The sequence below is a fragment of the Hyla sarda genome, chromosome 3 (genome assembly GCF_029499605.1).
Source record: "Hyla sarda isolate aHylSar1 chromosome 3, aHylSar1.hap1, whole genome shotgun sequence".
In the NCBI taxonomy this organism is placed as follows: domain Eukaryota; kingdom Metazoa; phylum Chordata; class Amphibia; order Anura; family Hylidae; genus Hyla; species Hyla sarda.
In genome coordinates, this window is record NC_079191.1 from 436,597,367 (window position 1) to 436,623,311 (window position 25,945).

The 25,945-nt window shown below is 44.8% G+C and overlaps 1 protein-coding gene across 3 annotated transcripts in view; it reads right to left on the reverse strand.

The window, feature by feature from the left end:
* The window catches only part of SPDYA (speedy/RINGO cell cycle regulator family member A), a 54,050-nt gene that overhangs the window by 721 nt on the left and 27,384 nt on the right, over positions 1-25,945 (reverse strand). For 2 of the 3 annotated variants that reach the window (XM_056568570.1, XM_056568571.1), the window contains exons 3-6: positions 22,295-22,353; positions 21,817-21,902; positions 13,370-13,559; positions 6,150-6,453 (exon numbers count right to left, since the gene is read on the reverse strand). In XM_056568570.1, the coding sequence (XP_056424545.1) occupies positions 6,150-6,453; positions 13,370-13,559; positions 21,817-21,902; positions 22,295-22,353 (639 nt within the window). The remainder of the gene's footprint in view (positions 1-6,149; positions 6,454-13,369; positions 13,560-21,816; positions 21,903-22,294; positions 22,354-25,945) is intronic. The other variant, XM_056568572.1, reaches the window with a different exon arrangement.

Sequence of the window (25,945 nt, forward strand, 5' to 3'; positions counted from 1 at the left end):
AGGCACTCAGGGGACATCTGCAACTTGAGGTTCATGGGCATAGAGAAAGTATGGCCCTCCCCTAGGGGAGGGCCATACTTTCTCTATGCCCATGAACCTCAAGGGAGGGCCATACTTTCTCTATGCCCATGAACCTCAAGGGGAGGGCCATACTTTCTCTATGCCCATGAACCTCAAGGGGAGGGCCATATTTTCTCTATCCCCATGAACCTCAAGGGGAGGGCCAAACTTTCTCTATGCCCATGAACCTCAAGGGGAGGGCCATACTTTCTCTATGCCCATGAACCTCAAGGGGAGGGCCATACTTTCTCTATGCCCATGAACCTCAAGGAGAGGGCCATACTTTCTCTATGGCCATGAACCTCAAGGGGAGGGCCATACTTTCTCTATGCCCATGAACCTCAAGGGGAGGGCCATACTTTCTCTATGGCCATGAACCTCAAGGGGAGGGCCATACTTTCTCTATGCCCATGAACCTCAAGGGGAGGGCCATACTTTCTCTATGCCATGAACCTCAAGGGGAGGGCCATATTTTCTCTATGCCATGAACCTCAAGGGGAGGGCCATATTTTCTCTATGCCATGAACCTCAAGGGGAGGGCCATACTTTCTCTATGCCCATGAACCTCAAGGGGAGGGCCATATTTTCTCTATGCCCATGAACCTCAAGGGGAGGGCCAAACTTTCTCTATGCCCATGAACCTCAAGGGGAGGGCCATACTTTCTCTATGCCCATGAACCTCAAGGGGAGGGCCATACTTTCTCTATGCCCATGAACCTCAAGTTGCAGATGTCCCCTGAGTGCCTCTCATTCATATGTCTAGCCAAAGGTTTGTCCCGACCATGTCTAATATCCCCTTAATGTTCCAAGATACTGGTTATAAGGGCTCTACTAGTTTTACCAACATATGTCATCAAGGGGGGGGGGGGGGGTAAATGGATCGTGTGCTACCTCAGAAGGAGTGCAGATTACTGGTTTTATGATGGGCAAATCTACAGTGGATAACATTTGTAGGGTATATCTTAATTTACAGATGTCTGAGGAGGGGTTGGTGTTAGGTCACTTGCTTATTTGGACGCTGCCAAGGCGCATGATAGCGTCGATTGGAATTATTTGTGGCGGGTGATGAGGTCTATGGGTTTTGGCCCTCGGTTTCTCTCTTATGTTCAATTGTTGTACCGGAACCATGTTGCTCGACTTAGAGTGAACGGCCAGCTGTCATAGCCCTTTAGGTTGCAGAGGGGCATGCGGCAGGGGTGTCCCCTGTCGCCTCTGCTATTTGCTTTGGCTACCCTTAGCTTGCCTTAATAGATCCTCTACTGCTGTTTTGGGGTTTCGGTATGGGTCCATTGAGGAGCGGGTTGTGCTCTATGTGAACGATATGTTGCTATTTTTTGGGGATACTGCCCTCTCCCTGGCACCTGTCATGTCTCTTATATCTGACTTTGGCTCCTATTCTGGCCTGTTAATTAACTGGGATAAATCTGTGCTGATGCCTCTTGATCCTTTACCTGACATTCCTCCGCTTATTGCCTCTTAGCTTCAGGTGGTCACTAGTTTTAAGTATCTGGGCATTTTCCCTGCATGATTTTGTTTCTCGTAACCTGACCCCCTCTACTGGATAGGAGCTCCCAGAAGGTGGCAGTCTGGTGCAAACTTTCGATTTCAGTGGTTGGCTGGACAAACTTGGCCAAAATGGTATTGATGCCGCAATTATTATACATTTACAAAATTCCCCAGTATGGATTGCGATGGACCACTTTCAGCGCATCCAGCGTCTTTTCAGGCAGCTGGTATGGGGAGGGGATTCTGCCAGGATTAGATTGGAAACGCTTCAAAGGGGAAAGTGTTCAGGGGGCTTAGCCCTTCCCAATCCTTGGTTATAGTTTTTTAGCCTCTCAATTGCACCAAATACTGGGTTGGGCACATGCTAGCATGTTAGGCCCTACAGGAAGATTGTTCATGGCAAAACATGAGGGTCGGGTCCCGCTTCACATGCTCAAGATTGGTGCTCTTACTAGACCTCCTGATTCCTATGCCTCTACCCATTTTTTATGCAAGCTCTGGGGTCACACGCGTAAACTATTAGGACTTACTGGCTGCACTAAATTTACACCGCTGTGGTGTAACCCTGGCTTGCCTGATTACTACTCTTTTATGGATGCAGGCTTTTGGTGGGGAAGGGCTGTGTAGTTTGGAGCAACTTGTTGTTCAGGGTGTAGTCTGCTCTTTCGGTGATTTACAGGAGTTTGCCTTGCTGCATTCTTCCTTTTACAGGTTTTTACAGCTCCGTCATGTATAGAGACGCAATGTAGGTCCCTTTCGCTGGTTATCCATTCTAATAGAGTTTTGGACTCGGTGGTCAGAAAACGGGAGTCGGCTGGGGTCATCTCGTGGCTGTAGGGAGAATTGTTGAGTTTTCACTATGAAAAATTTCCCTTAACTGTTCGATATTAGTGGGAGAGGGATATTGGCGCTCTGACTGATGAGAAGTGGTCCAGTGTACTGTCGCTGACTCCATATTTGTCTGAGTCTAATAGGTTGTCCCAGCTATATCTCCTGCATAGAGTGTATAAGACTTCAGTGTTCCTCCACAAAATTGGGGTCAGTTCTGATTCTGCATGTCCAAGGTGTGGTAGTTTGGAGGCACATCTGGTGCATATGATCTGGGACTGCCACCTTCTAGATATGTATTGGAGGGAAGTGCTCAATCTTATAAGGACATTGTTTGGGGTGACCTTATCTCAAAAATTGTGTTTTCTTGGTCTTATAGGTTGTGGGCAGGAACCTTCTTTGGTGGAGATAGGTCTACTAAGTGTTTTGTATCAGGTCTGGAAACTGATTGCGCAATACTGGATTCGACCTACTCCACCGGATGTGGCGGATTTGATTACTCGGGTTAAATTTATTGTTCGTCTGGAGTGGATATACATTAAGGCGAAGGTAGAAAGGAAGTTTGATGGTATTTGGGGTCTTTGGGTGTGGAAGTTTGATCCTAGTTATTAGTCTCTGGAATCCCTGATGGTGTGTGAGTTTGCATTGTACGGGGTGCGGTTTGTCTGTGTGAGTGCTCTCCGCTTGGTCTCTGTAGGGGATGGCTTCTGAGGTGGTGCCTGGCGTGCTTATATGTGTTTCTTGTTCTATTGTGGTCTCCTTATGGGATGTGGACACGCCCACTTTCCTTTTTACCTATGCTTTGCTTCCTTGTTTCTTTGTTCTTCATCTGTCTGGTAATTTTGGTTTGTGGGGTAGAGACGGATTGTATGTTTGGGGGTGAGTATAGACAGGTTAGGGAGAGGGGTGGTTGGGTTGTTTGTTGTATTTTTTTGTTGTGCTTAAACAAAAACTTTAACAACCTTTCTTTATTGTGGCACCCCCCCCCCCCCCCTCTAACGGTGATTTTAGGCAGCTAGTGGAGACCGTAGCTGGTCTAAAAGTAGAATCACGGGATAGATAGGGGTCTGTTAGGCAAGTAGGAGGTTCGGGAGCAGGGCCGCCCTTTTTAGGGCGTCACACCCTGCCTAGGTGGTATCTAGTGTGTGTAGGGTAAGTGAGGTTCCCTAGGCCCCCAAAAAGCCCAGTTCCATCTGCCAGAGTGGTTAATATTATTACCATTGTCTCATTGCCTCTGACGCAAATCCTGCTCTCAGACCTAACATTACATCAGTACCTATATCATAAGAATATTATTTATCGTTCCATTAAAAAAAAAAAAAAAAGTTATTTTTTTTAGTGTAATGAAGCTGAGTAATTGCAATTTGAGATACATTTTCATCTCAAGAGTACTGTTAGTGAGTCATAGTGAGGGACCTTTCCCCAAAAAGATGCAGGGACCTGGTGCTCATCTGATGTTAATGGGCACGTGGATGTTGTCGCTCTCCTTCTCCTGACTGGGCAAGGAACTGTGAGTATACCACAAATGCGGGTGGCTTTATTTGCAGGTACCCGAGCATGTGGAAAAATGTTTATAGGGCATGTATGTTTTTCTCTAGGTCGTCGCTGGATTGCATGTGGACCTGTGAGTAGAGGAATACATCCACAATTATACCCTACTCTGTTGCAGATATCTATAGGAGTTCTTACAGAGGGATCTCTTTTTCTGTGTGTTTTCTTACAAGTTACCTGTAGCAACAGTTCCTGCCTTCTATACAGATATTATTCTATTATTTTGTATGGTGCTCAGATCCACTTACCCATATTATGATGTGGGAATCTGGGAACTTGAGTCTGTAATCCTATGAGAATTATAGGAGACTTGGGTTCATAATGTTATGGATGGCCTGTTTGTTTTGGCCTAGTGGCTTAGTGGATTGTTATTAAATATATATGGTCTCTCCTGAGGACGCCATGTTATTGTGGTAGAAACGCGTTGGGAGCCATACAAATATAGTTACTATTGGTGACCACAAATTTAGTACCAATAATAGTAACCCACAATTTATTCTATATATAATTTAGGGTTTCACTTGAGCACAATTTTGGTGACTTTTTAATGCTCAGAATAAACATTAAGTTTTACGCACCTCCCCACTGTACTTATAATTTTCTAGAGTACTATCTATTTTGTTTCACAACACAGTAGAAACAGATTCTGACACAGGTACAGAAAAATGTGGATGTAAAAGAAATTATTTCAGTTTTGGGAAAAGGTGACAGTTTATGTACTACAGTATGTAAAACCAAGAAATAAGTAGAAAAAGAGAAGATTAAAGCGTCACTGTCATTTGTAACAACTTATGACATGTTGCCCAGACTTTTCAAAAGTTTAGATTGCATTGTGTCTCAGTCCCAAGACCTGATGCGATCACAGGTTACAGCCAGATGAAGTGTCCGGATGTTGCTGAAACTCGAATCATTGGGCATAAACTATAATGGAGTCAGATTTGGTGGCAAAGCAAGTTTTGCTTCCAGGCCTTTTCTTCTGTTTCTTTGTTTTACATACTGTAGTACATAAGCTGTTACCATAAACTGAGATTATTTCTTTTACAACTATCTTTCCCAATGGTCAACACCTTTTTTTTAACTGCAGCAGGAGCAGGGCCATGTACTCAGGTTGGAATATGATGTTTAAATGATGCTGTAGAATGGGCCTAAAATGGTTTCCAATATTCACAAAACAATCCACATGTTATATGTAGATTGTATTGCTGATTGTAATGTGAAATCTAGCTGTAACTTTTAATCACTGTATTGCAATGAATTAAATCTGCAGTGAAATTATATGGTATGTAGGCAATAATTAGGACATGCTACAATCCACAATTGAATTTTTATTTCTTTTTCTTGCACAGATACAACGGCAAGACTGGAATCCCTGTAAGAATTAGGCACAAAGGAAACATGTGGCCCAAAAGACAATAGGGAAGGTGCCAGCCACATACTAGCATATGCACTCATGCAAATGCATCCGCTGCTTCAGTGTCCCAAGCCCTAAAATAATGCAGGATTACCCAACTATTATGTGAGCTGTGGCTGGGTCCTCAACCCATTCAGACCTTACTTTGTCATACTTTCACAGGCACTGCTTATTCATATATATATATATATACACACATATATACACACGCTCATTCTCATGATGGACATGCTGTGAATAAATTGGCAAACTCCTTTCATTATTGTACTGCCCTTTGTTGTAAAATTTTGGGCAGATTCCACAACGAAAAATCTGCATGTTGGGTTAAAAGAGTACTCTTCCCCTACATATTTTATCCCTTATCCTAAGGATAGGGGATAAGATGTCTGATCGCAGGGGTCTGGACGCTGAGATCCCCCGCGATCTCTGCAAAAAATGTTTGCTGCAGTTACATAACTGTTATGGCTTAATAAGGGGTTGTCTGAGGAGCATAAAAGGCATTACCTGTTCTGCTCCCTGGTGCTACACTTGAGCCCTTAGCACGTCTTACAAGGATACATTCTGAGAAATGAAGGGGCAGGTGCCAAGTCACAATCAACATCCACAACATCATGCAGTTATTGGACATTGTGATGATCAGGATTTAGCACCAGCACCCTTGTGTCGAACTGTATATTTCTAAGACGTACCCATGGTTGAAGTAGAGCAGAAAAGGACAACCCCTTTAAGATTTTCTGTCCCTGAAATAGCATAGAATATTATGTAAACTCAGAAAGGTTTTAAATAAACAAACCTTTATTGCAGAGGTAGGACTGAGGATGGCCAATCAGGATTTTGTCGTTAGATGAGTCTGAAGTCTTGTATAGTACTCTCTGCTTTCTTAGTGGTAGTGAGGTATCAGGTGAAGATGAGGAACTATCTGACAGGCCCTGGCCCACGACCTGTCCGTTCTTACCACAGATTTGACAGTTTTGTGGTGTGACACAGGGTCCGCGGGGGATGCTGAATTCATTACTACTGTAAGTTCTCAGTGCCCCGCTGTGTTGCTCAGATCGTTCACGTTGCCAGATGTAGTGTGTCGGTGCTATTGCCATGACCTGCAAGAAAAAACTTCTTATTTTTCTGATAATCATACATGTAAAATATAAATTATATCGTAAGATGTTGATTATTTTCAACAGGACACTGAGGCTGACGAATCATTTAGATTGCTGTAATACAGGCACAATATAATGTAGCATCTTTTTTATGGCTGCAAGTCCTGGTCCAAACATGACCTGAAGGGCATAATAGGATAAATGATGCTGCTAGTTTCAGTCGTTAGACATGACTTGCAAGGATTTTTTTTCCGTAATACAGACAAAATCCTGATCATTCTGCAAAAATTCCCCCCCCCCCCCCCAAAAAAAAATTATCAGAAAAATAGTGAGTGAGTTCTCTGAAGTATTATACGTATATAACTGAGGATCAGTACAGTATAAGTAATGTAATGTATGTACACAGTGATCTCACCAGCAGAATAGTGAGTGCAGCTCTGGAGTATATTACAGGATATAACTCAGGGTCAGTACAGGATAAGTAATGTAATGTATGTACAGTGACCTCACCAGCAGAATAGTGAGTACAGCTCTGGAGTATAATACAGGATATAACTCAGGATCAGTACAGGATAAGTAATGTAATGTATGTACACAGTGACGTCACCAGCAGAATAGTGAGTGCAGCTCTGGAGTATAATACAGGATATAACTCAGGATCAGTACAGGATAAGGAATGTAATGTATGTACACAGTGATCTCACCAGCAGAATAGTGAGTGCAGCTCTGGAGTATAATACAGGATATAACTCAGGATCAGTACAGGATAAGTAATGTAATGTATGTACACAGTGACCTCACCAGCAGAATAGTAAGTACAGCTCTGGAGTATAATACAGGATATAACTCAGGATCAATACAGGATAAGTAATGTATGTACACAGTGACCTCACCAGCAGAATAGTAAGTGCAGCTCTGGAGTATAATACAGGATATAACTCAGGATCAGTACAGGATAAGTAATGTAATGTATGTACACAGTGACCTCCCCAGCAGAATAGTGAGTACAGCTCTGCAGTATAATACAGGATATAACTCAGGATCAGTACAGGATAAGTAATGTAATGTATGTACACAGTGACCTCACCAGCAGAATAGTGAGTACAGCTCTGGAGTAATATACAGGATATGACTCAGGATCAGTACAGGTTAAGTAATGTAATGTATGTACACAGTGACCTCACCAGCAGAATAGTGAGTGTCACGATTCGGCAGGCTGGAGGTGGATCCTCTGTGCCAGAGAGGGATAGGCGTGGACCGTGCTAGTGGACCGGTTCTAAGCTGCTACTGGTTTTCACCAGAGCCCGCCGCAAAGCGGGATGGTCTTGCAGCGGCGGTAGCAACCAGGTCGTATCCACTAGCAACGGCTCAACCTCTCTGACTGCTGAAGATAGGCGCGGTACAAGGGAGTAGACAAGAGCAAGGTCGGACGTAGCAGAAGGTCGGGGCAGGCAGCAAGAATGGTAGTCAATATGGCAATAGCAGGAGGTCAAGTACACAGTATGGACAAACACAGTAAACGCTTTCTCTAGGCACTAAGGCAACAAGATCCGGCAAGGGAGTGCAGGGGAAGTGAGGTATAAGTAGGGAGTGCACAGGTGGAAACTAATCAGGAAGATTGGGCCAGGCACCATCATTGGTGCACTGGCCCTTTAAATCTCAGAGAGCTGGCGCGCGCGCGCGCGCCCTAGAGAGCGGAGCCGCGCGCGCCAGAGCATGACAGCCGGGGACCGGGACAGGTAAGTGACTTGGGATGCGATTCGCGAGCGGGTGCGTCCCGCTATGCGAATCGCATCCCCGCCAGCAATGTCAGTGCAGCGCTCCCGGTCAGCGGGTCTGACCGGGGCGCTGCAGGGAGAGAAATGCCGCGAGCGCTTCGGGGAGGAGCAGGGACCCGAAGCGCTCAGCGTAACAGTGAGTACAGATCTGGAGTATAATATAGGATATAACTCAGGGTCAGTACAGGATAAGTAATGTAATGTATGTACACAGTGACCTCACCAGCAGAATAGTGAGTACAGCTCTGCAGTTTAATACAGGATATAACTCAGGATCAGTACAGGATAAGTAATGTAATGTATGTACACAGTGATCTCACCAGCAGAATAGTGAGTACAGCTCTGGAGTATAATACAGAATATAACTCAGGATCAGTACAGGATAAGTAATGTAATGTATGTACACAGTGACCTCACCAGAAGAATAGTGAGTACAGCTCTGGGGTATAATACAGGATATAACTCTGGATCAGTACAGGATAAGTAATGTAATGTATGTACACAGTGATCTCACCAGCAGAATAGTGAGTACAGCTCTGCAGTATAATACAGGATATAACTCAGGATCAGTACAGGATAAGTAATGTAATGTATGTACACAGTGACCTCACCAGCAGAATAGTGAGTACAGCTCTGGAGTATAATACAGGATATAACTCAGGATCAGTACAGGATAAGTAATGTAATGTATGCACAGTGACCTCACCAGCAGAATAGTAAGTGCAGCTCTGGAGTATAATACAGGATAGAATTCAGGATCAGTACAGGATAAGTAATGTGATGTAAAAAAACGCCAGTGCAATTTCCTGCGTCTGACATTTTTTCTGGCGTTTTTGCATTTGAGTGGAAATTGCATTTTTGGCCCCTTTGGTGTTATTTTCAAAATTTATTGGGTACAAAAAAAAAAAAAAAAAGAAGGATGCAGTAGGGATGGGAAAAAATTTATTTAACGAAACTTTTATTTTTTTATAACAAGATTTTTATAAATTTTTTCTCAAGTGTGTGTTTCACTTTTTCCCCTCTATTTTTTATTTTTTTAGGTAGTACTACTACTCCCAGCATGGAACAGACTGTTCCATGCTGGGAGTAGTAGTACCTGAACTAATAGACATATCGCCCTGGGTGTCACTCCTGACACAAGCTGCAATCATCCATAACATAGCAGAGATGCGGAGCGGCTCTATACAGCGCTCGCATCTCTGCACTATACTCCGGCCAGTGATTTGAATAGAACATCACTCATTCATATTTTCTGCCCAGAGTGGGGATTGGCCGGATGGTGGCAGACAATCACCACTCTCAGAGGGAAATATGAGTGATACAGGGCCGGATTAAGAGCATCATGGGCCTGGTGCTGAAGATTGTGATGGGCCTTTTTTTTAATCAAAGTATATATATGTTCCCCTCAAATATAATGCCCCATGCCCTGCCCCCTCAGGGGGCATTATATGTGGGGGCACAGGACATGGGGCATTATATGTGAGGGGCACAGGACAGGGGGGCATTATAAGTAAGGGGCAAATGTCAGGGGGGCATTATAGGTGCATTATATGGGCACATGACAGGGGGGGCCCCTTTCATGTGCCCCTCACATATAATGCCCCCTGACATGTGCCCCTCACAAATATTGCCCCCCTATCCTGTGCCCATCACATATAATACCCCCTGTCCTGTGCCCATCACATTTAACACCCCCTGTCCTGTGCCCCTCACATATAATGTCCCCCTGTCATGTACCCCTCATATATAATACCCCCTGTTCTGTGCCCCTCACATATAATGCCCCATGTCCTGTGCCCCTCACATATAATGCCCCCTGTCCTGTGCCCCTGACATATAATGCCCCCGTTATGTGCCCCTCACTTATAATTTGCCCTTTTCTGTGCATGCACACCGCCTCCCCTCCCGCCAAGTTTTAATAATTCCCCTGTACCATACGGCGCTCGAGCACCTCTCTCCAGCTGTCACATTTCTCACACACTGCTCCGTTCTTGCAGTGTGAGAGCTGCGGGGAGGTGATCTCCGGGCGCCGGCCTGCCGTGGATGGCGTCCCTGCGGCTCACACTGCAAGAATGCAGCAGCATGTGAGAAATGTGAGGGAATGGTGGAGTGGAACAGCTGACAGCTCCCACTCCACCATGCTATAGTACAGGAGGGGCAACAATCTCAGGGGGCAATTGCCCCATTGACCCCCCCCTGGATCTGCCACTGGCAGCACGGAGGTGATAGAGCTGGGGTCTCAAACTCAAATTATCTGGGGGCCACTGGAGGTAGCAGCTGGGTGAGGCTGGGTCTCATGCGCCCCTTACCTATAATGCACACAAATGTACACACAAAGACACACACAGACAGACACACACAGACAGACAGACACACACAGACAGACAGACACACACAGACAAACACACATAGACAGACAGACAGACACACACATAGACACATTTACCAGTCTTGCGCTGCGCTTCTCCTCTCCGCCGGCGGCCTATCGAGTGACGTCACTGATGTCCTGCGCGGGTCTGCGGAGGGACGTCGCATGCGCAACGTCCCTCATCAGACTCAGGCCGGCCAACCGGAGACTGGGGGAGGAGGGCGGGGTAAGGGGAGGGGAGTGAAGTCTTCTGGCATTTAACGCTGCTCGCCTGAAGCAGGGTTAAATACCTGAAGAAGTTACCTGCCTGGTGCCCGGAACTGCAAGTTCCGGGCGTTGGGCAATACAAATTTCACATACCGCAAACTTTTGTTCGCGGGCACCAGTCCGCACCAGTCGCGGGCACCAGTCGGTCTGTGCGGGCCGTTTGTGCGGGCCGCAGGGCCTATTTTAACGCAAGGGCCTGGAGCTGCCGCTCCATCCGCCCCTACTTTAATCCGGCCCTGGAGTGATGTTCTATTCATATCAGTGAGTGGCTGAAGTATAGTGCAGAGATGTGAGCGCAGGAGAAAGCCGCTCCACATCTCTGCAATAGATAGGACGATTGCATCAGGTGTTAGGAGTGACACGTGCTGTGATCTTTCCTTAACTGCAGGAACTACTACTCCTAACATGGAGCACACTCTGCTCCATGCTGGGAGCTGTATTACCTGCATTAATAGACAGATCGCAGCGAGTGTAACTTCTGACACCTGTTGCGATCTGTCTATTAATGCAGGTACTACAGCTCCCAGCATGGAGCAGAGTGTGCTCCATGTTAGGAGTAGTAGTTCCTGCAGTTAAGGAAAGATCACAGCAGGTGTCACTCCTGACACCTGCTGTGATCCTCCTGTATAATGTATAGATGCAGCGGCCGCTCTTCTATGGTCCCCTGCACTGAGGAATATATAAACCTATTCATATTTCCCTCAGAGGGTTGGGATTGGCTGGAACCATCTGGCCAATCCCAGCTCTCTGCTGGAAATATGAATAGGTGTATATATACAGCAGTGCAGGGGAACATAGAAGATTATAAATTATACAGAAGGATCGCAACAGACCCAGGGCGATCTGTCAATTAGTACAGGTACTACTACTCCCATCATGGAACAGTGTAATCTATGCTGGGAGTAGTAGTACTACCTAAAAAAATGTTAAAAATAAAGAATAACATACACACTATATTTTTGTTATTGTCGGCTACATTTTTAGTGCCCTTCCCACACATATAAAATGATCCCTGTTTAAAAATTTATAAAAATGTTGTTATGAAAAAGATATATTTTATTAAATACAATTTTTTCCATCACTACTGTATCTTTTTTATTATTATTATTTTTTTTAATGGTACCCTACAAAATGTTATTAATAAAGGTATCTCCACCACTTTTTTGGATCGCTAAAGTCCAAAAAAGAATAAAAAACACCTGCAAAAACGCCAAAGTTAAAACCCACATGACTTTTTCTTGGCGTTTTTTTTTACTCCCATAGACTAGGGGGAAAAAATGCCATAGGCTCAGCATGCTGCCATTTTGCAAAACCACCAAGGAGCTGAAAAAGAGTGAAAAAAACGCCAAAAGGATAAAAAAAACGCCAAACTGAAAAAGGAAAAGTTGAAAAAGAGTTTTAATTATTTTAATTGATTTACAGCTAACATCTGGCTGCAGCGTTTTTTTGGCTGAATTCCAGCCTAAGGCTAAGTTTCCACTTGTTTTTTTTTCTGGCAGTTTTTGAAAAACCGCCACTGCTGTTTTTGAGACAAAGTCAGAAGTGGATCCATAAGGGAGGAGAAGTATAAGTCCTTCCTTTACATGTCCTATTCCTTTTTGTTACGTTATGTACTCCGGCGACACACGCTGGCCGTGAGTGCATGGTCCCCTTACCTCATGCGAGCCCCAGTCCGTCACTCTCCGGGTGTTTCTCCTGCCTCTGCCTCTCTGCTACCGGAGCACGTGTCCCCGTCCCCTAGGGCACAGGCGCTGGAGCTTTAAGATTTAAAGGGCCAGTATGCTCATTAGTGTAATCCACCTGTGGCTCATTTATAAATTCCTCCACCCTCCTCAGTTTCCTGTCGGATCTTTGTTGCCTTGTGCATTTGAGAAAGTGTTCCTCTGTATTGCCTTGCCGTGTATCAGATCTCTCTACTGACCTCCTGCTACGTCTAGACTACGCTTCTGTGCCACCTGCCCTGACCTTCTGCTATCGAGACTACGAGTTGCCTTATCCCTCCTGTGCCTCGCATCTCCTCAGCCGCCTATGTGGTCGAGCCGTGCCAGGGGTAGCAACCTGGGTGTCGCCTGCCGCAGAAAGTCCAACCCGCTTTGCTGCGGGTTCTGGTGAAAACCAGCGGCACCTTAGACTCCGCTCCCTGGTATGGTCCGAGTCATCTGCCACACAGGTCCAGCGGATCCACATCCACCGGGGTTCCTGTCTTCAGAAACGTGAGTGTTACACTTTTGAATACACTTCTGGCTTTGGCTCAAAAACTGCAGTGGCGGTTTTCCAAAAACTGCCAGAAAAAAAAACAAGTGGAAACTTAGCCTAATGAGTACAGCTTTGGAGTATAATTAAGGATTTTACTCTGGGTAAGTAATGTGATATACATAATGAAAAATTTTCAAGTCTAAAGAAGGAAAAGGACATGGGTATAGGTTTTTGGTTGAGATGTCTGTAGGGTGCAGATGTGGTGCATTCACAGCCTTATGGAAAGTTTATTAGAGTAGTAACTAGCCTCATCACAGCAGCGTTTGCTCACAGCTGCCCTGTAGTTTACTCTAGACCATAAATGATCTCTTGATGTCAGAAAACCTGTGAAGAGCTTGCTCCAATTTTTTCCTAATGCCCACGGGAAGATTTCATACTTGGCTTCTTCATAATCCTCTTCCATTGTGTTTGCTAGATATCTGTAAAGTAAACATAGTCTATAGCGAGTATTAGCCAATTGCATGACATCTGGTAATAACAAAAAGAGTGGCAGTTTTAAAGGCAAGCCACCATACATGTGTTGGAGAGCAGGGCTTTTCATAAACAGGTGAAACTCCAAAAATTAGAATATTGTGCAAAGTTCATTTATTTCAGTAATGCAACTTAAAAGGTGAAACTAATATATAAGAGAGACTCATTACATGCAAAGCAAGATAATTGCAAGATAATTGTGACGATTATGGTTACAGCTCATTAAAATCCCAAAGCCCCTCAATTACTATGATTTGGGGAGCCATGTCATCTGCTGGTGTTGGTCACTGCGCTTCATTAAGTCCAGGTCAATGCATCCGTCTACCAGGAGATTTTGGAGCACTTCATGCTTCCTTTCCTTTTAAGTTGCATGAATGAAATACAATGAACTTTTGCACGATATTCAAATTTTTCGGGTTTCACTTGTATTTCTCTTACACAATTGGGGAGATTCTCCAAGAATTTTGCGCCAAAAATAAAATAAATTTTGCCGCAAAAAGTAGCGACAACATTTTCAAAGAGCTTTGTGCCTCAGTTTACACTGTTCACGTCAGTTTTGTAAAAGTGGGCATGTCAAAGTATGTTGTCTGCTTTACATGATATTTTCAAAGGGGTAAGAGTCCAGTTTACATCAAAAATTTCACACCAGCTTTTTGATAGTGTAGAAATCACATAAATGGTTGTAGTTTTATTGCTTTTGTTTTCTTAGTTTTTTGGGGGAAAAGGTGTTATTTAAGTAATTATTTAAAAAAATATATATTATTATTGAAAAATTGTCATTAAAAAAAAATATATATTTTATTTTATTTTTTTCTTGGTCACTGCACCGGCACTCACATTTAAGCTCAGAAATGTTTTACTTATACAGTTATCGCTTGTCTGGGCACAAGTATCCATGGAATATTTTGTGAGATGTTTTTCACTAGAATTTTCTGAGATGGCGCAAAAAAAATCATATACAGCTGCAACAAAAAAAATTTTTGGCCGCGAAAATGTGTGAATAATATCGCTGGAACAGAAATTAAAGTCGTTTTTGAAAATCTCCCCAATGTGATAGCTCACAAGGGCTTGCTTTATACAAGCATATGGGTATACATTTGTAATATACATATGAAATACATTATTTTTGTACAGTAAATACTGATGGGCAGTCTCCTAGACAGAAAAGTGAATTACACTGAAAATATTGATGCAATAAGGATACATAAATATTTCAATCTTTCTCCATAGACTTCAATGAGCATGTTCCATCCATAAAACCGATTAAAGTAGTGAATGCTGCATTTTTCAAATATGCACACATTTTATATAGCCCTATAACTAGCCCTATAGGTTAACATTAGCTCCATATTAAAGTTTGCTAAAAGCAGATGTAATAAGGAAACAAAATAAGCTTGTGTGAAACTGGGTGATGTGTAGGTTCACATCACATTTGGGCTGTATGTTGTCAGGATGACAGGAAGATGATTTGCCAATATTAGGGCACAGAACTGATAAGTGACCCTAACTTGATCAACAGCTTCTTTTACAATCTCCCCAATACACATGAATGGGGAGATTCCTTTGGCAGCATTTCATCTTCCTGAGAACTAAAAGCTATCGAAGTTGAAATCCAAAAATGCCCAATTTCTCTTTTCCCTTTATCCATCATCTGTGGGGACGCCACTATACAGATGAGATGGTTGGCTGGTCCCGGTGATTGGTGTAAAATGCATGGCTAGTTTTAGACTGCAGCTCTGTAATCTTACATGCTGTATAATGCAGCACTGCTCATTTATACTGACTGTTGCATATACAAGCTCAGCAGGCAGTGAGAAGGCCCTTTTTACAGGGGCCAATTATTGGGTGAATGAGTGTTTCCGATGATTTGTCAACTGGTCACATCTTTCGTGCAGCCAATAAAATCACCATTATAAGCCACACATCACCCTGTGTAATCAGAGAATATGCAAACAATAATGATAAATTTAAACAGGTGCACAAATGATCCAGTGATCATCTGTTTGGCCCAGTCAGACATTTAAATGACACTTGTGAAGGCTTAGCAAATGAGCAACAATCAGCTCCTGTTATCTGCAGAACATCTAAAAGAGCCCTAAGGCTGCACTTCCACATGATGTTGAATGTGGCCAAAACCATGCCCCTTTTGTGTTCGGTAATGGCTGTGTGATGGAGATTGCCAAAAACATCACGCTGGCATTGGTGAACACATGTGGGCATGGTTTCGTTCGCATACGTTCGTCAGCATGTTGGACCGCGACCTTACTCACCGTTGAAAAAAAAAAGATATATAGGTAAAATGAGGGCTCATTTTTTTTGCCGTGATCTGAAGTTATACAAAGTGACCTAAACGCAATTTTGGACTTTGGAATTTTTTTGCACGTACGCCATTGAACGTGCGGTTTACTTAACTATATATTTTTATAAGTCGGACATTTCCACACACGGCGATACCACATATGTTTATTTTTATTTACACTTTTTTTTTTATTGGGAAAAGGGGGGGGGGGATGATCTCAGGCACTGAGCAGTCATTCAGTGATCGGACAGAATGGAGGAAGGTAGGGACCCTCCTGATGTCTTTACAGCTGTTCGGGATGCCACGATTTCATCGCGGCGATCCCGAACAGCCCCCTGAGCTAACCGGCAGTGCTTTACTTTCACTTTAGATGCGGCGTTCAACTTTGAACGCCGCGTCTAAAGGGTTAATAGCGCACGGCACCACGATCATTGCTGCGTGCTATTAGCCACGGGTCCTGGCCGTTGTTAGAGGCCGGGCGGTGTGGCCCCACGTTATAGAAAAGGAGTGGGCTGAGGGTGTATAGGTACACCCTCCGTCCCCAAGGAGTTAAAGGGGTATTCCAGGATTTTTTTTCACCCCAATAAGGATATTTTTATGCTTACCGTAAAATCTCTTTCTCAAAACATCCATTGGGGGACACAGACCATGGGTATATGCTGCTGTCTCTAGGAGGCTTGACACTATGGCAACAAGAAAAGTCGGCTCCTCCCAGCAGGGTATACCCACCCACAGGCACCTGAAGTAATCAGTTTTAGTCCCAGAGCAATAGGAGAAGACCGACAGGTCAAGAGAAAAACCACAAACTGTCTGAGCAACCAGAAGAAAAAGGTAACTGAACACACCCTCGGACAGATAACTGAAATAGGAACACCAGAAAAAGGGTGGGAGCTGTGTCCCCCAATGGACCCTTCGAGAAAGAGATTTTACGGTAAGCATAAAAATCTCCTTTTCTCTATCGGCTCCATTGGGGGACACAGACCATGGGACGTACCAAAGCCGTCCCTTGGGTGGGTAAGGAAATCAGTCAGGTGGACAGCTGGACCACCGCCGCCTGCAACACCTTACGGCCCAGAGAAGCATCAGCTGAGGCAAAGGTATGAATCTGGTAGGACCTTGTGAAAGTGTGCAAAGACAACCACGTGGACGCTTTACAGAACTGCGAGGCCGAAGCCACGTAGCGGAGTGCCCAGGATGCCCCGAAAAACGGGTGGAATGAGCCAAAACCCTGAACGGTAGGATCTTCCCCTTGCAGCGGTAAGCTTCCGAAATAGCAGACCGGATCCACCGAAAAATGGTGGCCGTAGAAGCAGGTTGTCCTGTACGACGACCTTCCGGAAAAACAAAAAGGGAGTCACACTGCCGAAAGGAAAGAGTGACTGAGAGACAAGTCTGAACAGCCCTCACCACAACCAAGTGGTGGAGCAACCAGAGATGAGAAGGGGCCGGAAAAAAGGACGGTAGGACGATGTCCTCATTGAGATGAAAAAATCAAAACCATCTCAGGTAAGAAGGACGGACCTGGACGGAAAACAACTTGTCCTGGTATACAAGGAAGGGAGAACGGCAGGAGAGAGCTGCCAGCTCTGACCCCTCCTAACAGAGGTAAGAGCAATAAGGAACGCCACCTTCCGGGGAAGGAGGCGAAGAGAAATGTCCCTGAGAGGTTCAAAAGGGGCGCCTCGCAGGGCACCTAAGACCAAGTGTAAGTCCCAAGAGAAAGAAGGGGACCGATAGGGAGCTTGTGCCACTCCCTGAACCAGGTTCGGACATGACAATTGAACGCCAGAGGACATTGAAAAAGAATGGAAAGGGACGAACCTTTGACCCTTAAGGGAGCTGAAAGCCAACCCTATGGCCAGCCCCGACTGGAAAGGGAAAGGGTCGGGGAAGGAAAACCACGACCGGAGAAAAAAGGCTGAGTTTCACACCAACAAAAAAAAGACCACCAGGTATGGTGGTAAATTTTGCAGAGGAAGGCTTGAGTGCCCTCAGCATGGTGCGAACCACTCGGGAAGAGAAACCTCAAAAGGTCTTCAGAACCGCTGTCTCAACCACCACGCCATCCAAAGCAGAGACGGTAAATAGGGGTGGCACAGAAGACCTGAGATAAGAGGTCTAGAAGATAGAGAAGGCACAGCGTTAAGTCATTCAGGAGCCTGACCATGATGACGTATCACGCCCGCCAGGGCCAGGCTGGGCAACGAGAATGGCGGAAACGCCCTCTGCTGAGAGTTTCCTCATGGCCCCGAAAAGAGAGGTAGGGGAGGAAACAGATAAGGTAGGGCAAAGCCTGACCAATAAACAGATAAGTTAGGGCAAAGCCCGACCAAGAGAGGGGAACGCTTCGGTTGTGGCAGGACGTGCAGAGGTCCACGCCAGGAATCACGGAAACAACTGTTGTCCGTAAAAGGGCTATCACAGGCACCAGGACTTTGGTAAAGGTCCGCGGAGAAGTGGTCAGACTGAAATGGAGAGCCACAATAGAAAATGACCGTCCAGAACTGCAAAGCGGAGGTACCGCTGATGACCGGGAAACAATGAGATGTGGAGGCAGGCATCCTTGATGTCCACCGAGGAACGAAAATTACCCGTGAACCAGGAACCATTCGGGATGGGAAAGCAGAAGATGCTGGCTGAGATACTCGAGAACCAAGATTGGGTGAACAGAAACGCCTTCCTTGGGGACCACAAAGAGGTTGGAATAAACCTCGAAAACGTTCCCCTGAAGGAGCCGGAACAATTACTCCCTGGATAAAAAAAGGAGCTGGAGCGCGCCCCGAACTGCCTTCGCTAGAGAGGAGAACCAGAGGGTCCAGGAAAGAAAAAAGGCAATCCCATGGAAGGGAAGCAAATTCGATCCTGTATCCGTTGACTACCACATCCCTGACCCAGGAATCATCAATGTGCGTGGTCCAGGCATCCCAGAAGAGTAAGAGGCGACCAACCACCCGAGAAAGGTCGGCAGGTGGGGGCGACCCTTCAGACCGAGGAAGGCCTACGGGTGCCTGATGGGGCCGCAAAAAGGCTGGAATGGAACCTCCGGGAGGGACAGGTCCAGAAGTAGGGAGCCCTCTTCCTGTGAAGGCGCCCGGCTAGACCCTTTATTGGTACCCTTTGTTGGTACCAAAGGTGCGCAGAACCGGAAGGAGGACTTATGATGGAGAGCGGTTCTGTGAGCCTTATCCAGAGATAATAAAGAACTCTTTTCCGCCCGTCGCCTCACTTCCTGAAAGCGGCGTCCACATTCCAGGCTTTAAGCCACATGGAGGGACGGTGGCTACCAGGTAGCTTGTGGCAAAGGCAGCACAGTGGCTGCACATGGAAGCAGAACACAGAAAATCTCCAGCTGCGGAGCATCGGAGAGCTAGATTAAATAAATCCTCCAGAGGGATCTTGAAGACTACCCTGGCGGAGATGGGAGACCATACTGAAAGGGCCCTTGACAACCAGGCCGAAGCAAAAGCAGGAAGAACCTGCTGTCTCAAAGGCAAAGTTTGCCAAAGTCTCCACCTTCATGTCCGCTGGATCCTTGAAGGAAGCCGCATCAGCCAACAGCCGGGTAGGCGCCTTAGAGAGGCAGGAGACCGGCAGATCCACAGTTGGAGAGGAGGTCCACCGAGCATTGGAGGTCCTTGGCGAAGGGATACCGCGCTTGAACCTTCTTCGTTTCCTGAAACTTCTTGTCAGGGTGCCTCCAGGCGGATACCAGCAGGGTGTAAAATTCAGCGTGAGAGCTGAAAGTCTTGGGTGCCGGTCGGGCACGAAGAAAGGAGACTTCTGGAGCCACGTCCGAAGTTCCTGGGTCCTTTAGATGGAAGGTGTCTCTTATGGCCGAAACCAATGAGTAGACCACATCAGGCATCCGTGCGTTCCTTTAAGTCGGAGGCCGAATCAGAAACTTCATCCGTAAGTTCTCTAGGTGAATGGGAAGGAGGTGAGGCAGCCCTGGAAGAGGTCAGGCACGATGAGAGGAAACTTCTGTCAGAAGACTCGGGGAATGAGTCAGATGAAACACCCCTATGATGCTGCGAGAGCGTCAGTATAAGGGGAGAGCGAGTCCCTCCGGAGGGCCGGTGTAGGAGGGCCTCTCCAAGTCAGTCACTCCAGAAAGGGGACCTGAGCCAAGTCAGATATAGACTGGGAGAGGGAGGAACCCCAGGTTGAAGGGGCGGCCGAACCCACCGGGTCTAAAGAGCAACCGGGGTAGAAATAGCAGGGGGGGGGGGGGGTCTGGGGGAGCAGTGGTGCAAGCAGAACAAGTGGGTTCAGCAGAACCAGACATTTTTGAGTTACAGCCTTACAAGTGTAAAAGATAACTAAGGAGCTAGTTATCTGTGTGGAGGGAGGAACAGTACTGGGCACGGACTATAGCAAAAACTGAACAGTCACACCCAAGCTGTGTCCCTAAGGCAGCTGTGATTAGCATGTTGCAATGCCCATGAGAACTGCGGAGGAGATGAGAAAACCTCTGAACCAATGGCCAGAGGGGGCTGTGCTAAACACAAGGACTCTGTGATTGGTCCTGTAATAACCCCCTATGTGCGCGCACAGCGCTGATTGGGGCTTAGTTTGCGCCCTTATGCAGGCTTCGGCGGCCTGGGTGGGCGGAGCCAAATCGCACCGAAGTAAAATACAGCCCGGTCCCTAATGGCTAGACACTGTCGGCACCCGCTCTGCAGAAATGAAAGTAAGAACAGGCGCCGAGTGCCCGCAAGGAAAGACAAGTGCCGCGGCTGCCTTCTGTAGCCGTGGTAAAAAGGCAAACACCACACACACACTGCTCAGCCCCAGATATAATAAAAGTCCCCCCATAAAGGAAAGGAGGGAAATCCCTGCTGGCCAGCCCCAACAGTCCCCCATATAGAAGAGTGGGCCAAAAACTGGGGGTCTCCAGATGTTAAAAGTCCACATCTAAAGAAAAAAGGGGGGATACTCACCTTAGTCAGAAGAACTTACCTCATGAAGTCTTCCTATGAAGTCTTCAGCCAGCTTTTGTCACCTGCATCATGCCGGGCTGCCATGTTTGAGCGAGGCGAGCAGGGAGGTAGGGGGACCCGGACCCATGAGGTACAACCCCAGGCGCTGACCGTTGGCGAGAGGGGGTTGACAGTACATCCACGATGCCTGTGCCCCCTCAATCGCAAATGGGGAAACAGTGAACGCTATGTTCCTGAGTCCCCACCTGAAAACAGGAAAGAAAAAGGAATAAAAACTAAACACTTCCCTAACCTAGGAAAATAAAAAATATGAGACCTGGTCTGGGGAGAACTCCAGACCAGTGTCTACCTCCTTAGACACTAAGCTAAAACTGATTACCTCAGGTGCCTGTGGGCGGGTATACCCTGCTGGGAGGAGCCGACCTTTCTTGTTGCCATAGTGTCAAGCCTCCTAGAGACAGCAGCATATACCCATGGTCTGTGTCCCCCAATGGAGCCGATAGAGAAATTTATTTTTAACAGCATACAAAATGACTGTTGTCTCAGATTTTTCCCAGGTTGCAATGCGGCCGAGACCTGATTCACTAGTCAGCTGATGACAGGGAGCCTGTCTGCTTCAATGGGTGGAGCGATCGCTTGGTGCAAAAGATGTGTGAGAGGGAGAAAAATGGAATTATGGGATTTGTAGGCAAAAAAAGAAAAATCAAACAGGAAATACCAGTTCACAAAAAGCTAGCCACAGTGTTATGGTAATCTCACAACATAGCCATTTATCCCCAAGACAAGCGCAGATCCTTCCTAAGCATGTCCATTACTGTCTGCCAGGTACGTACTAAAATCACCTTATGGTGGAGAACTTTAATGGATGGCAAAACTGTAGGCAACTGTAGGCAAATTGTAGGTAAAACACTTGCTGATTTGCTACATGGTTACTGAATCTTTTGTTCTCTTCACTATAAACGTAAAATATACAGATTTACTCACAAAGCAACAAAGAAATTGGCTCTGTTGTACTCATTCATATTGAATCCAGCTCTCTTGAAATAAACAAAGGTCATCGCTAAAAGATACTGTGCAAATAAATTAAATGAAATTAATAAAAAATATAGATAACATTTTTTTTATCTGATAGCTTACATCTATAGCACTGTACACATGTTTATTAAAAGAGCTTTCCCTCAGTATTAATAAAAGTCTGCATCTCTCTGCTTTTTTTCTAGTTCTCACCTAGAGCTGTTTCAGAAGTGCAGCAGAGCCCAAATCAAAATAATGCAACTCTGCTGTAATACCAAACAAAATGCCTGATCGGCAGAAATCATGATTAAAAAAAGACTATAAAGAAGATGCACATTTCTAGCTAACATCAGGACTATTAAGATGCGCATCTATCACCAGATTATTCATTATATTTACATTCACATGTGTCCGTGTACTTACAATAATACTATAAATAATATGTTACCTTATCTGCTATTTTGCAGCAACGATCCATCCACAAAAAGTCTTGAATTAAATCATCATCTGAAAAAAAAAAAATAGATTTAGTTGAAAAATTAAATGTTTGCCGTTTCATAGGCTGTGTGCACACATGGCATTTTGATAATTTTGTTCAATACTTTTCACAAAACCAGGAGAAAAAGTTGCAAATCTTTTCACAAGTGCCAATTTATAGTTTTTGTAATGTTCCACTACTTTTTATTTGCTTTGTGTTGCCATATGTAAAGAATCATAATTATTTTTTTTTTTTAGAACTGTAAGGGGTAATGTTTCTCTTTACGGAGAGCATTAATGGTGTATTGAGACTATTCGTGCTCCACTGGGAATTTGGGGAAAGGATAGGCAAAGTAGCTCTCACCTAGAAGGAAAGAACTTTTCAGAGAGATTCTGTATTGGTTTTTAAAATCCCTAGTCATGCTCTAAGGCTACTCACGGATGTCAAGCACTGACTTGAAGAGATGCAACCTCCAATAGATGGCCCCACAAGCTGTCTTCCTTCTGGGAGAGTTCTATTTTGCATTTCCGTCTTTGTTTTTTCATCACTAAACCTATGTGAGGGCTCATTTCTGTGGGAGGACAGCTGTAGTTTTATTGGTATTATTTCGAGGGTATGTATAACTCTTTGATCACTTTTTATTCCATCCAGGTTGAATTGTGAGCTCCAATGGGAACAAGAGCTAATGTTATCATCTCTGTACAGTGCTGAGGAAAATATTATGAGTAAATAAAACAAAAAAATCTTAAAAATGTGCATTATTTCCCATTATATAATTTATAGACTTTACAGAAAACAAGTAACTTTAATAGTATAACAGAGGGATCATTTTGAAAAAAAATTTGGGTGGAATTTGTCATTGCATTTACACAGCTTTTTTGTGTATATTTGTAGCAAATTTTTACATAAACAGTCATTTGTGCCAAAACATTTCAAACTTTTCGCATGAGTTTTTTTTTTTTTTTTTTAAAGAAAACTCCTTAGTGCTTTGACTTTTGCAGTGGCCACTTATTTACAAAAATTAGACAATTAAAAATTGTCGAAAATTTTTGAGCAATTTCACTCCAGCCCGGGCCACACTTTGAAACTTACTATGATCCAAGCAATTTAATTAGTTAAAAAGAACATGCACCTGTTTGATAAATTAGGGGAAGTACACATGATGTACACACAGGTTAGGTGGGTTTACATTGCATTTTTTTCTCCATTTCACTGTTTCTGTTACGGTCCATTTAATTCTGCTATATGCAAAGACATTTTTGCTATAAAACGTATGCGCTAAATAGACAAAAAAGCAGTGTGAATGCACCCTAAATGGGGTAAAATTAACTTGATTAACACATAAGGCTAAAAACGTCATGGGATGTATCAAGAAAGGCATAGAGGCTTGGGACAGGAACATAGTTTTGCCTCTGTACAAATTATTAGTCAGACCACACATGGAGCATTGTGTCCAGTTTTTGGTGCCTGTGTAAAGGTTAGACATGGCTGAACTGGAGAGGGTGCAGAGGAGGGCGATAATATAATTGGTGGTACGGGAGGATTACAGGACCAAGACAGGTTATCAAGCTTGGGGTTATTTAGTTTGGAGAAAAGACGTTATAGGGGAGATTTGATCACAATGTACAAATATATGAATGGACAGTACAGCGATTTTTCCTGTGATCTTTTTATACCTAGGCTGATAACCATGACAAGGGGGATTCATCTACGTCTAGAGGAAAGAAGATTTCACCATCATCACAGACAGAGATTCTTTACTGTAAGGGTATGTTCACACTGCGGAATCTCCGCTCACAGAATTCCGTCTGGCGGCCGCCTTTGAAAATACTTCGGCAGGAGGTCCGAGAAGTACTGCGTCGTCACCATTGACAGCTATGCAGTGCTCGCGGACTTCCGTGCAAAGAATGAACATGTTCCTTCTTTGCACAGAAAAATTCCTCAGAGTGAATGGGTCTCGCGGAAGATCCATTCACACTGATGGTAATGTTCACTGTGCAGAATTCCACTCCCGGAATTCTGCAGTGTGAACATACCCTAAGATGAGTGAGACTATGTTCTCTGCCACATTGTGATGTTGTGATGTCTGACTCAAGAAAGAAGTTCAAGGGGGGGCTGGATGTTTTTCTAGAAAACTATAATATTACAGGTTATGGATACTAGATTTACGGGGATAGTACATTGATCCAGAGATTTATTATGATTGCCATATTGGAGTCAGGAAGGAATTGTTCCTCTCATAAGGCAATTAGCATCAGCATCATGTTTTTTGTTTTTTTTTGCCTACCTCTGGATAAACACAGTAGGGCTTTAGGTTGAACTTGAAGGACTCTTGTGTTTTTTTAACCTTATAAACTATGTATCTATATATACAACTAGCGGAGTACCCGGTGTTGCCAGGTTTTTCCTACCTAATCCTTGTGGGGGAGGAAAAGCAACATAGGATGAAGTATATGTTATCATATCCCATCCTCATATCCTGTCCTCATATCCCATCCTCATATCTCAAATCTATATCCCGTCTCATATCCCGTCCTCATATCCTGACCTCATATCCCATCCTCATATCCCGCCCTCAGGTGGGGCTGAGTTGTGAAGAATAGATTGTATGCCGAAAATAGAAGGAGGAGTGGTTTTGTGGAAGTGGGCAAGACTTGCAAGCCAGACCAATGCATAAAAAGGATAGAAAATAAAAGGGGTGTGGCTGAAATGGTGGGTGTGGCTTTGCGAGATGGGGTGTGGCATGCAGGAGGGGTGTGGCCGGATTGATGCACTCACCAGTAGATGCAGAGCAGAGCTTGGAGTAAGGTTCTGGAAGTCCTATATACTTGCATAGGACAAAAACAAAATCCTTCATGTAAGGGGGTAGGTTAGGGTTAATTTAACTATCATATATTTGACATATCAGTAACATGTGTACTAGGTTTCATGAAAATATCTCCAGCTGTTTGGAAGTCATGCTGGAACATACATTTCCCATAGACTTGTATGGGACTAAAAACCTGCGCAAATGGGGGTGGGTTAGGGTTAATTTATCTATCCTATGTTTGTAGTTGACATAAAAGTAACATGTGACCAAGTTTTATCGAAATATCTTTAGCTGTTTGCTACTGTTGCTGGAACATACACACATACATTCATACATACATACACACACACATTGGGGGGAATTTATCAAGGGATTTACACAGGATTTTTGGTGTATATTTGTAGCAAAAAAGTCGTACGTGCGACTTTTGTGCGGCTTTTAGTGGTACGCCGGGCTGCACAGTTTCTCACAATCCAGCTGCTTTACACAAGATCTGCTTTTTACTAACTGCGCCAAAATCTCGCATAATCTAGCAAAGGGCATAAAAAGTCACAAATCTATGTATATACTCGAGTATAAGCCGAGTTTTTCAGCACGATTTTTCGTGCTGAAAACGCCCCCCTCGGCTTATACTTGAGTGAACTCTCCGCTTGTCAATCCCTTCATCAGTGGTCTTCAACCTGCGGACCTGCCTTGACGACGATGCACAGGGACGTTCATGCGCAGGGACGTCTGCTGCGCATGAACATCCCTGTGCGTCGTCGTCAAGGCAACGTCACTAGTCCGGGGCCGGCCTGGAGCGAGCAGAGAAG